The following is a 13,323-nucleotide window of genomic DNA, read 5'->3' as shown; positions in this document are numbered from 1 at the left end:
GGGGGGCGGACGAGACTGGGGGGGGGCGGAAGAGACCGGGGGGGGAGCGGAAGAGACTGGGGGCTGGGGGGGGGGGGGAAGAGACTGGGGGCTGGGGGGGGGGGAAGTGACTGGGGGGGGGGGAAGAGACTGGGGGGGGAAGAGACTGGGGGGGGGGAAGAGACTGGGGGGGGGAAGAGACTGGGGGGGGGGAAGAGACTGGGGGGGGGGAAGAGACTGGGGGGGGGGGAAGAGACTGGGGGGGGGGGGGAAGAGACTGGGGGGGGGGCGGAGAAGAGACTGGGGGGGGAAAGAGACTGGGGGAGGGAAAGAGACTGGGGGGGGGGGAGAGACTGGGGGGGGGGAATGAGACTGGGGGGGGGAATGAGACTGGGGGGGGGAATGAGACTGGGGGGGGGAAAGAGACTGGGGGGGGGGAAAGAGACTGGGGGGGGGAGACTGGGGGGGGGAAAGAGACTGGGGGGGGGAAGAGACTGGGGGGGGGAAAGAGACTGGGGGGGGGAAAGAGACTGGGGGGGGGAAAGAGACTGGGGGGGGAAAGAGACTGGGGGGGGGGAAAGAGACTGGGGGGGGGAAAGAGACTGGGGGGGGGGAAAGAGACTGGGGGGGGAAAGAGACTGGGGGGGGAAAGAGACTGGGGGGGGAAAGAGACTGGGGGGGGGGGGGAAAGAGACTGGGGGGGGGGAAAGAGACTGGGGGGGGGGAAAGAGACTGGGGGGGGAAAGAGACTAGGTGGGGGGGAAAGAGACGGGGGGGGGAAAGAGACTGGGGGGGGGGAAAGAGACTGGGGGGGGGGAAAGAGACTGGGGGGGGGGAAAGAGACTGGGGGGGGAAAGAGACTGGGGGGGGAAAGAGACTGGGGGGGGGGAAGAGACTGGGGGGGGAAAGAGACTGGGGGGGGAAAGAGACTGGGGGGGAAAGAGACTGGGGGGGAAAGAGACTGGGGGGGAAAGAGACTGGGGGGGGAAAGAGACTGGGGGGGGAAAGAGACTGGGGGGGGAAAGAGACTGGGGGGGGGGGAAGAGACTGGGGGGGGGGGGAAGAGACTGGGGGGGGGGGAAGAGACTGGGGGGGGGAAGAGACTGGGGGGGGGGAAGAGACTGGGGGGGGGAAGAGACTGGGGGGGGGAAGAGACTGGGGGGGGGAAGAGACTGGGGGGGGGGAAGAGACAGGGGGGGGGAAGAGACTGGGGGGGGAAGAGACTGGGGGGGGGGAAGAGACTGGGGGGGGAAGAGACTGGGGGGGGGGGAAGAGACTGGGGGGGGGGGAAGAGACTGGGGGGGGGGAGACTGGGGGGGGGGGGAGACTGGGGGGGTGGAAGAGACTGGGGGGGGAAGAGACTGGGGGGGGGAAGAGACTGGGGGGGGGAAGAGACTGGGGGGGGGAAGAGACTGGGGGGGGAAAGAGACTGGGGGGGGAAAGAGACTGGGGGGGGGAAAGAGACTGGGGGGGGGAAAGAGACTGGGGGGGGGAAAGAGACTGGGGGGGGGAAAGAGACTGGGGGGGGGAAAGAGACTGGGGGGGGGAAAGAGACTGGGGGGGGGAAAGAGACTGGGGGGGGGAAAGAGACTGGGGGGGGGGGAAAGAGACTGGGGGGGGGAAAGAGACTGGGGGGGGAAAGAGACTAGGTGGGGGGGAAAGAGACTGGGGGGGGAAAGAGACGGGGGGGGGGGGAAAGAGACGGGGGGGGGGAAAGAGACTGGGGGGGGGAAAGAGACTTGGGGGGGGAAAGAGACTGGGGGGGGAAAGAGACTGGGGGGGGAAAGAGACTGGGGGGGGAAAGAGACTGGGGGGGGAAAGAGACTGGGGGGGAAAGAGACTGGGGGGGGGAAGAGACTGGGGGGGGGAAGAGACTGGGGGGGGGAAGAGACTGGGGGGGGGGGAAGAGACTGGGTGGGGGAAGAGACTGGGGGGGGAGAGACTGGGGGGGGGAAGAGACTGGGGGGGGAAGAGACAGGGGGGGAAGAGACTGGGGGGGGGAAGAGACTGGGGGGGGAAGAGACTGGGGGGGGAAGAGACTGGGGGGGAGACTGGGGGGGGGGGGAAGAGACTGGGGGGGGGAAGAGACTGGGGGGGGGAAGAGACTGGGGGGGGGAAGAGACTGGGGGGGGGAAGAGACTGGGGGGGGGAAGAGACTGGGGGGGGGAAGAGACTGGGGGGGGGAAGAGACTGGGGGGGGGAAGAGACTGGGGGGGGGAAGAGACTGGGGGGGGGGAAGAGACTGGGGGGGGAAGAGACTGGGGGGGGGAAGAGACTGGGGGGGGGAAGAGACTGGGGGGGGGAAGAGACTGGGGGGGGGAAGAGACTGGGAGGGGGAGAGACTGGGGGGGGGAGAGACTGGGGGGGGAAGGAAATGGGGGAAGAGACTGGGGGGGGAAGGAAATGGGGGAAGGAAATGGGGGAAGGGACTGGGGGGGAAGGAATGGGGGGGGAAGGAATGGGGGGGGAGAGAGGCTGGGGAGGGGGAGACACCTCCACCCAACACCAAGGGCAATTTGGACATTAAGGGCAATTTATCATTGGCCAATTCACCTAACCCGCACATCTTTGGACTGTGGGAGGAAACCGGAGCACCCGGAGGAAACCCACGCAGACACGGGGAGGACGTGCAGACTCCGCACAGACAATGACCCAAGCTGGAATCGAACCTGGGACCATGGATCTGTGAAGCAATTGTGCTATCCACAATGCTACCGTGCTGCCCTTAAGAACAAATAAATCTACACTATATCATTTTCCCGTAATCCATGTACCTATCCAACAGCTGCTTGAAGGTCCCTAATGTTTCCGACTCAACTACTTCCACAGGCAGTGCATTCCATGCCCCCACTACTCTCTGGGTAAAGAACCTACCTCTGATATCCCTCCTATATCTTCCACCTTTCACCTTAAATTTATGTCCCCTTGTAATGGTGTGTTCCACCTGGGGAAAAAGTCTCTGACTGTCTACTCTATCTATTCCCCTGATCATCTTATAAACCTCTATCAAGTCGCCCCTCATCCTTCTCCGCTCTAATGAGAAAAGGCCTAGCACCCTCAACCTTTCCTCGTAAGACCTACTCTCCATTCCAGGCAACATCCTGGTAAATCTTCTTTGCACCTTTTCCAGAGCTTCCACATCCAGGAGGCTGGGGAGGGGGAGAGGCTGGGGAGGGGGAGAGGCTGGGGAGGGGGAGAGGCTGGGGAGGGGGAGAGGCTGGGGAGGGGGAGAGGCTGGGGAGGGGGAGAGGCTGGGGAGGGGGAAGAGACTGGGGGGGTGGGGGGAAGAGACTGGGGGGGTGGGGGGAAGAGACTGGGGGGGTGGGGGGAAGAGACTGGGGGGGTGGGGGGAAGAGACTGGGGGGGTGGGGGGAAGAGACTGGGGGGGTGGGGGGAAGAGACTGGGGGGGTGGGGGGAAGAGACTGGGGGGGTGGGGGGAAGAGACTGGGGGGGTGGGGGGAAGAGACTGGGGGGGTGGGGGGAAGAGACTGGGGGGGTGGGGGGGAAGAGACTGGGGGGGTGGGGAGGAAGAGACTGGGGGGGTGGGGGGGAAGAGACTGGGGGGGGAAGAGACTGGGGGGGGAAGAGACTGGGGGGGGAAGAGACTGGGGGGGAAGAGACTGGGGGGGGAAGAGACTGGGGGGGAAGAGACTGGGGGTGAAGAGACTGGGGGGTGGGGGGGAAGAGACTGGGGGGTGGGGGGGGAAGAGACTGGGGGGTGGGGGGGGAAGAGACTGGGGGGTGGGGGGGGAAGAGACTGGGGGGTGGGGGGGGAAGAGACTGGGGGGTGGGGGGGGAAGAGACTGGGGGGTGGGGGGGGAAGAGACTGGGGGGTGGGGGGGGGAAGAGACTGGGGGGTGGGGGGGGAAGAGACTGGGGGGGTGGGGGGGGGAAGAGACTGGGGGGTGGGGGGGGGGAAGAGACTGGGGGGTGGGGGGGGGGAAGAGACTGGGGGGGGGAAGAGACTGGGGGGTGGGGGTGGAAGAGACTGGGGGGTGGGGGGGAAGAGACTGGGGGGTGGGGGGGAAGAGACTGGGGGGTGGGGGGGGAAAGAGACTGGGGGGTGGGGAAGAGACTGGGGGGTGGGGGGGGAAGAGACTGGGGTGGGGGGGGGAAGAGACTGGGGGGTGGGGGGGGGAAGAGACTGGGGGGTGGGGGGGGGAAGAGACTGGGGGGTGGGGGGGGAAGAGACTGGGGGGTGGGGGGGGAAGAGACTGGGGGGTGGGGGGGGAAGAGACTGGGGGGTGGGGGGGGAAGAGACTGGGGGGGGGAAGAGACTGGGGGGTGGGGGGGGAAGAGACTGGGGGGTGGGGGGGAAGAGACTGGGGGGTGGGGGGGAAGAGACTGGGGGGTGGGGGGGAAGAGACTGGGGGGTGGGGGGGGAAGAGACTGGGGGGTGGGGGGGAAGAGACTGGGGGGTGGGGGGGAAGAGACTGGGGGGTGGGGGGGAAGAGACTGGGGGGTGGGGGGGAAGAGACTGGGGGGTGGGGGGGAAGAGACTGGGGGGTGGGGGGGAAGAGACTGGGGGGTGGGGGGGGGAAGAGACTGGGGGGTGGGGGGGAAGAGACTGGGGGGTGGGGGGGAAGAGACTGGGGGGTGGGGGGGGAAGAGACTGGGGGGTGGGGGGGAAGAGACTGGGGGGTGGGGGGGAAGAGACTGGGGGGTGTGGGGGAAGAGACGGGGGGTGGGGGGGGAAGAGACTGGGGGGTGGGGGGGGGAAGAGACTGGGGGGTGGGGGGGGAAGAGACTGGGGGGTGGGGGGGGAAGAGACTGGGGGGGTGGGGGGGGAAGAGACTGGGGGGTGGGGGGGGGAAGAGACTGGGGGGTGGGGGGGGGAAGAGACTGGGGGGTGGGGGGGGGAAGAGACGGGGGGTGGGGGGGGAAGAGACGGGGGGTGGGGGGGAAGAGACTGGGGGGTGGGGGGGGAAGAGACTGGGGGGTGGGGAAGAGACTGGGGGGTGGGGGGGGGGAAGAGACTGGGGGGTGGGGGGGGGAAGAGACTGGGGTGGGGGGGGGAAGAGACTGGGGTGGGGGGGGGAAGAGACTGGGGTGGGGGGGGAAGAGACTGGGGGGTGGGGGGGGAAGAGACTGGGGGGTGGGGGGGGCAAGAGACTGGGGGGTGGGGGGGGGAAGAGACTGGGGGGTGGGGGGGAAGAGACTGGGGGGTGGGGGGGGAAGAGACTGGGGGGTGGGGGGGAAGAGACTGGGGGGTGGGGGGGAAGAGACTGGGGGGTGGGGGGGAAGAGACTGGGGGGTGGGGGGGGAAGAGACTGGGGGGTGGGGGGGAAGAGACTGGGGGGTGGGGGGGAAGAGACTGGGGGGTGGGGGGAAAGAGACTGGGGGGTGGGGGGGAAGAGACTGGGGGGTGGGGGGGAAGAGACTGGGGGGTGGGGGGGAAGAGACTGGGGGGTGGGGGGGAAGAGACTGGGGGGTGGGGGGGAAGAGACTGGGGGTTGGGGGGGGGGAAGAGACTGGGGGGTGGGGGGGAAGAGACTGGGGGGTGGGGGGGGAAGAGACTGGGGGGTGGGGGGGGAAGAGACTGGGGGGTGGGGGGGGAAGAGACTGGGGGGTGGGGGGGAAGAGACTGGGGGGTGTGGGGGAAGAGACGGGGGGTGGGGGGGGGAAGAGACGGGGGGTGGGGGGAAGAGACTGGGGGGTGGGGGGGAAGAGACTGGGGGGTGGGGGGGAAGAGACTGGGGGGTGGGGGGGGAAGAGACTGGGGGGTGGGGGGGGAAGAGACTGGGGGGTGGGGGGGGGAAGAGACTGGGGGAGGGGGGGAAGAGACTGGGGGAGGGGGGGAAGAGACTGGGGGAGGGGGGGAAGAGACTGGGGGAGGGGGGGAAGAGACTGGGGGGTGGGGGGGGAAGAGACTGGGGGGTGGGGGGGAAGAGACTGGGGGGTGTGGGGGAAGAGACGGGGGTGGGGGGGGAAGAGACGGGGGGTGGGGGGGAAGAGACTGGGGGGTGGGGGGGAAGAGACTGGGGGGTGGGGGGGAAGAGACTGGGGGGTGGGGGGGAAGAGACTGGGGGGTGGGGGGGAAGAGACTGGGGGGTGGGGGGGGAAGAGACTGGGGGGTGGGGGGGGAAGAGACTGGGGGGTGGGGGGGGAAGAGACTGGGGGGTGGGGGGGAAGAGACTGGGGGAGGGGGGGAAGAGACTGGGGGAGGGGGGGAAGAGACTGGGGGAGGGGGGGAAGAGACTGGGGGAGGGGGGGAAGAGACTGGGGGAGGGGGGGAAGAGACTGGGGGGAGGGGGGGGGGGAAGAGACTGGGGGGAGGGGGGGAGAAGAGACTGGGGGGAGGGGGGGAAGAGACTGGGGGAGGGGGGGGAAGAGACTGGGGGAGGGGGGGGAAGAGACTGGGGGGAGGGGGGGACGTGACTGGGAGAGGGGGGAAGAGACTGAGGGGGGAAGAGACTGAGGGGGGAAGAGACTGGGGTGGGAAGAGACGGGGGGGGGAAGAGACTGGGAGAGGGGGGCAGAAACAAGGAGGTGGGAAGCTGTGGGGGTGGCAGAAGTGGGGGGGGGGCAGTGGCGGGGATGAGTGGCTGGGGAGGAGGTGAAGTGGCTGGGAGGAGTGAAGTGACCTCGGTGGTGGGAGAATTTGGAGGCTGTAGGGGGAATTCAGAGGCTGGCGGGGGAATTTGGAGGCTGGAAGAGAATTTGGAGGGAGTACTAGTTTGGATGGAGGGGTAAGAGTTTGGAGACTGGTGGGAGACAGGCAGGAGTATTTATGCGTGGTGGGGCAGAGTTTAGACCCTGATACATGGTGCAAGGTAGGGGGCAGAGTTTAGATCTCGAGTGTGTGGAGTGCGGAGTATGTAGATTCTGAGAACTGGGGGTGGTGAGTGGAAAACCTAGACTCTCGAGACAAAAATTAATTAAATGATGAAGATTAGGTTTTTGTAAGTTCATTTATAGGATGTGGATATCGCTGACTAGACGAGCATTTATTGCCCATCCCTAGTTGCCCTCAAGAAGGTGATGGTAAGCTGCCATCTTGAACCATTGCAGTCCTTGAGGTGCAGGTGCACCCACAGTGTTGTTAGGGAGGGAGTTCCAGGATTATGATCCAGTGACAATGAAGCAATGGTGATATATTTCCAAGTCAGAATGGTGAGGGACTTGGAGGGGGACCTCCTAGTGGTGTTTCCCATGTATCTGCTGCTCTTGCCCTTCCAGATGGTAACAGACGTGGTTTGGAAGGTGCTACCTAAGGAGCTGCCGAAGGAGCAATGTTAAGGTTCATCTTATAGATGATGCTCACCGCTGCCACTGTTAATCATTGGTGGAAGGATTGAATGTTTGTGGAAAGGATTAAGCTGCTTTGTCCTAGTTGGTGTCAAGCTTCTTCAATGTTGTTGGAGCTGCACTCATCCAGGCAAGATGAGAAATCCATCACACACCTAACTTGTAGATGGTGTACAGGCTTTTGGGAATCAGGTGGTGTGTTCCTCGCTGCAGGATTGCTAGCCTCTGACCTGCCCTTATAGCCACAGTGTTTATATGGCTAGTCCAGTTCAGTTTCCAGTCAATGGTGACCCTCAGAATGTTGAGAGTGGGGGATTCAGCAATAGCAATTCCATTGAATACCAAGGGAAATGTTTAGATCCTCTTTTATTGGGGGTGGTCATTGCCTGACACCGTGTGGTGTTAATGAGGTTGTGCTCCACAGCATGTACTTATAGCAGAAGTTATTTTGGACGAAATGAAAATCTGAATAAATTCATGTACTATTTTAAGTAATTGATTTCCTTGTGCTTTTTAATGCGTGTATTTGATAACCTCAATCCCCAAACTAACAAAAATACTATTAAAACTATATTCTCACATACATCACCACCTTTAGAGGGCATTGTAAGTGGGCAGAGTGGGCATAAAATACCAAAAACCCTTCTTGTGGTACTCAAGCATTTCTTAGGTCTAAAAAAAGACTGAATCAATGATTATTGGGACTATGGGCCCATTAAAAAATTGTAAACATTTTGCAGATGTACATGGACTTTTTTTTTTTTTAAGAGCCCTGATATCAAATTATTTACAGCTCCTTGAATCTAATTCTTCCTTTCAACTTTGCACATCATACACTTTATTTATTTTGAAAAATATGGACAAGTTTTAAAAGCAATAGCTAATCAAAACATTTCTGAATTAGCCAAGTGACGAATGTTGCTTAATAAAATTAATTTTAGGATGAATATAACATTTGGATAGCGTATTTCCATTAAACTCCATCCTATAACATACTTCTAAGATAAATAGTCAACAAAGTCAATCAGTGTTCATGTACTTACCCAGCTGGCAATGGTTCTGTGCTAATGCTGTTTGGCTGCTGTCTAATAGGCCCAGCAGATGGATTTGAAGTTGAATGTCTAGGTTTTCCACTGTCTGGCTCTGTATTGCTTCTGGCAGCGGAGTCCACAGCTGTGGCTTCTGAAGGAGTATCAGCTGTTGCACCACTAGATGTGCTTGTTGCTGAAGTTGTGCTATTGCCTGCAGCTGCTGTAGTTGTTTCTGTTGAACTTACAGCAGACACGGAAGGTAAAGTAGTACTAGTAGTAATAGTAGCAGTAGTGCAAACTGTGGGGGTGGAAGGTTCTGTAGATTGGGTTGTAACTCCACTGACAGATGTCATAGTCACAGTTATTTTTGGTGAGGATGTTGATGATATTGACGGAGGTGTTGGAGGTGCTGCTGCTGGTGGTGGTGGTGCTATTTCTCCATTTACTGGACAAAAATAAGTAACATTTCAACAAATTAGACCATTACCTATCCATAATCATGAATCAATTGTACGTATGAAAGTTGGACTATAAGTTTGCGTTTTAAAATCTGCTGCAAACTACTGACATTTGTGCTGTTCCTGCAAAATGCTCAAATTGTTAACATTTATACATTTTTTTTAAACTTTCAAGGTTACTTCATGTTTATCAATTCCTGTATCACACCTGAGTATTGATACCTGCTGATAATATCCACAATTACTTTAAATTTTATATTTCTGTACTTACCATTAGTTTTCCTATGCACATAACTATTTACCTTTCAACCCTCCCAATATACTGTACTGTTACTCCCAAGGTTCATCTTCTGCATCCATTTTTCTAGATGATATTATAAGCAGGTAAAAGTAGATTTTATTTTCAACTTAAAGACTTTTAGCCATGTACAACTGGTCCCTGGTATCCTCTGCTTTAGGAATCTACCTCCAGTCAGAAGGCCAAATGCAGTTCTCTCTCCCAGGTCTGCAGCATTCCACCTGGTCTCCTCTCCCCTACAGGCAGCCAAGACGTTTTCTTCCTCCCTTTTGACTAATTTCTACTGCTCAGATGTGGACTTACTTTTCACATTTCACACCACAGCCACAATCTTCAATAACGTGACAAGCACTTCAATTTTCAGAGCACAATATATTTGCCATTTATCATAAGCACTTGTAAGAAAAGGTTTCAACATAAAGGTATGGGAATAAAGCAACAATTCTGATAAACTGGATGTAGTCTATGACTTTCAGTAACTCCATTTAGAAGTAACACCACCACACCCACAAATTAATGCAAAAGGAGAAAAAACAGCAAACATGCCCACAGAGAGATGTGACTTCAAACACTTGTATGAAAAGAAACCAGTAAAGGTCAGATTTTCTTGCCTCCCAAAGTTCCATATCTGAAGCATCAATCAGGTAACTGTCCCTGCCATAACATCAAAACAGCCTTAAGCAGTCACAAATTACATCCCTATAAACCCCGTGATCCCTCACCTCTTTGACTTAAATGGTCAAATCCATCATTCTCCTCCAACACCCTGTTCTCTGTAATCCAGCTCAGTGAGATTTGCGCTTGTTTGGTTCTACTGTTATCTAGCTAATTGTTGCCACAGCATTTCCCACAATGGTTTCTCACCCTATTCCACATTATTACCTCTCAAGGATCTGTTTTTGGTCCATCCTCTTAATTTTACTGTAGTTTCTTTTTATAAATTTTCAGTACCCAATTCATTTTTTCCAATTAAGGGACAATTTAGCGTGGCCAATCCACCTACCCTGCACATCTTTGGGTTGTGGGGGCGAAACCCACGCAAACACGGGGAGAATGTGCAAACTCCACTCAGAGTGACCCAGAGCCGGGATCGAACCTGGGACCTCGGCACTGTGAGGCAGCAGTGCTAACTACTGCGCCACTGTGCTGCCCTCTAATTTTGCTGTAGTGACATCATTCAATAACATGTCAGGTTGCACATGCATGCTGACAACACAAACTCCACCTCTAATTAAAAGCCAGCTAACCCAATATCAATAGTAGGGACATGGATGTGGTAACAGGACACTGGAAAATTACAATATGATTTGGCAGAGGACATGCTGTTTTATGAAAGGGAGTCTCATTTAACAAACCTATTGCTTTATTGAGGATCTAACTACCAGGGCAGATAAGGGGAAATCATTGGCCGTCATACATTTGGATTTTAAGGCATTTGATAAGATGTCACACAAGAGTTTGTTTCACAATATTAGGCCACATGGGATTAGGCATACTATATTAGCATGGATTGAGAACTTGTTAATGGACAGAAATAAAGAATAGTTATTTTTGGGATGGCACGAATAACTCAAGAGTGCCACGACGATTGATGTTGGCATTAAAAAGTTAAATGCATTTACCCTATTAAAAACCACCTCTTGTGCATCTTTAATAACTTATCAACAATTATCCCCATGATTCTTTTTGGATGTATTGATTTTACAAATTGCATGCTTATACTGTCCTGGAGTTTCCCAATCCTAAATATATTTCAGCACATTTTTCCACACTGAGGGCTTTGCTACACATGGACCAATTTAATCATTTATCTAAATAAGCCTGCAGTTTATTAATTTGTACTGAATGTTTAACTCCTGTACACAACACGAGTCATATGCAAATTTATGAACAGTAATGTTAATGTTCAAATCTATCTCATTAACCACATTAAATGAATTGCAATGGTCCTAGCATGGAGCCTTGTGCACGAGAGAGTGTCACATTGAATTTACATGGAAGGTATCAAACAAACTAGATAAATATTCATTTTTTATATCTTTCATGGAAGTTATCCTTCAAATAATTTAGAAGACCTCCTTCAACATTTGGATCTGTTGTGTCTGCGTGTCATGGTGCTTAGTTTTCTGGATTTTAAACTGGATCTTTTGGCAAACATATTACATTTTAACTTAACAAAATGCTAATTTGAAATTATTTGGACTAAACTGTTGCAGGTCTCGCTGTGTATTTGAAGTTGGGTGCGGGTTTAAATTTAAACACAGGGTCCACATTGGAGTAATAACATAAAGTAAAGATTTCATAATATAATAAAATATATACTTTATTAAGGTACAGTTGTTCAGTGTCTGCCGTATCACAGTGAGTGCACTCTTGACTCAGAATCTGAATTTTATGAGTTTATCTCCCACTCCAGGGATTTGACCACACAATCAGGATTATACTGCAGTGCAATACTGACTGAAGGATTACTAAGATTTTAAATCAGTCTCATTTACCATCTCAGATAGATATAAAAGATCAATTTTAAAGAGGAGCGGGGGCAGGGCAGTCAACATTGATCCCTCAAATTAATTAAATTCACCTACCATGGAATGGCTACAGCACATTGGGCTCATGCTAGTTCTCTGCAAGGACAAATCAATTTGTCCCACTCTGCAGATCCTTCCCCTTTAACCCAACAAATCTTTCCACTTCAGATTTTTGGTCAATTTCCCATTGAAAGTCACAACAGAATCTGCCTCCAGCATTTTTAGGTAGTGCCTTCCAGATCCAAACCAACCAACGTCAAGCCCTACAGCAGATTATCTTTATCACATTGCTGTTGGTGAAATCTTACCATGTAATGGCTGCTGTTTTCCCTACAATAAAACAGTGATGGCACCTCAAAAGTATTTGATTTGCTAAAAAGTGCATTGGGACATCCTGAGGTCATGAAAGGCATTATCCAAATCATGTCTCTCTTTTTGTTAAATTTAGAGTACCCAATTCATTTTCTCCAATTAAGGGGCAATTTAGCGTAGCCAATCCACCTAGCTTGCACATTTCTGGGTTGTAGGGGCGAAACACACCCAAACACGGGGAGAATGTGCAAACGCCACACGGACAGTGACCCAGATCCGGGATCGAACCTGGGACCTCGGCGCCGTGAGGCCGCAGTGCTAACCCACTGCCCCACCGTGCTGCCCTCAATGCATATCTCTCTTAGCACTTATCAAACTACCTATAAACTCTTACCAGTACTGTCGGCACCTTGAGTGGTAGAACTTTTTGGCGCTGTTGTACTTTTAGGCCTGGCAGCTAAATGGCAAGGAGAATGATTACTCTCTCCATTCACAACCGGTGAACTGGCAGCTGACTGCCGTGAAGAACTTGTTGATGGACTATCTGCACAGTTGGAGGTTTCGGTGTTGGATCTTTTAAAAAAAGATATTTCAAGTTAACACATTAGAAGCTATCACAAGTGTCACTATTGTTGGATAAAATCCCTGTCCAAATTATAATTCAGACATCATTCTTATAATCTTCCCTGCATTAAACCTTTTTTCTCTCTTTCTGAAGGTGTTGCTCTGTGTTACAGTTACAGTATATATGGTATCCATCCAGAAATATGACTAAAGCCAATCCAGTCCACATCCAACATCCACATGTGCACACTTCCAAAAGGGTGACTCAATACGGACCAACACAGAGAATACCAGCTAATTTACTGCATCCTAACATGGCTGTGGTCAGCTAATTCAACTGAGTGTGAATAAGTTCTGCTACCTTCCTCGTCAATCAGAGTCCATTCATTAAATATTCCCACACTGGCTATGGAAATAGAATACATTATCCACACGCAGATATTCCATGTGTTGGAGGGTGCACTTTTAAAAAAGGTAGCAGTGCTGTGTAAAAACTAACTCGAGAACCAAAAGGTTTCCAGTAACTGAATATCAAATTCCAATCTTATGAAATAGAATTTTAGGATTTGACCAGGTGTTTAGGGTATTGAATTACACAAGTCTTCACCATTATTTTGCGACAATCATAAATGTGTCTTCTTCATTATAAGTATAGAGCAAATCTTTGGCTTAGGAATTGGCATTGGTATTCCTGACACTGAACCAGGAGGTGTAGAGGTTTGAACACCATTCCAGGTAATCCTAGCATGCAGCAGGATACGCACAATGGTTTTGTGACTATAAAATCATCTTTGCAAAGGTCATTGGGGAAGGGCAATACAAGCTGGCTTTGCCACTTCCAATATCTGAATGAAAAAAGTATGCTAGGTTAAGGAAGTGAAGACAGAACATATGTCATGTC

At 54.3% G+C, this 13,323-nt stretch overlaps 1 protein-coding gene across 3 annotated transcripts in view; it reads right to left on the bottom strand.

Annotated features, from left to right (window-relative positions):
- Positions 1-13,323, bottom strand: part of LOC140385621 (NEDD4-like E3 ubiquitin-protein ligase WWP1) — a 300,217-nt gene that overhangs the window by 119,931 nt on the left and 166,963 nt on the right. For all 3 annotated transcript variants that reach the window (XM_072467951.1, XM_072467952.1, XM_072467953.1), the window contains 2 exons: positions 12,253-12,431; positions 8,272-8,704 (listed from right to left, as the gene is read on the bottom strand). In XM_072467951.1, the coding sequence (XP_072324052.1) occupies positions 8,272-8,704; positions 12,253-12,431 (612 nt within the window). The remainder of the gene's footprint in view (positions 1-8,271; positions 8,705-12,252; positions 12,432-13,323) is intronic.

Source organism: Scyliorhinus torazame, chromosome 11 (assembly GCF_047496885.1).
Source record: "Scyliorhinus torazame isolate Kashiwa2021f chromosome 11, sScyTor2.1, whole genome shotgun sequence".
NCBI classification, from domain to species: Eukaryota; Metazoa; Chordata; class Chondrichthyes; order Carcharhiniformes; family Scyliorhinidae; genus Scyliorhinus; species Scyliorhinus torazame.
This window is presented reverse-complemented; position numbering and strand designations above follow the sequence as displayed.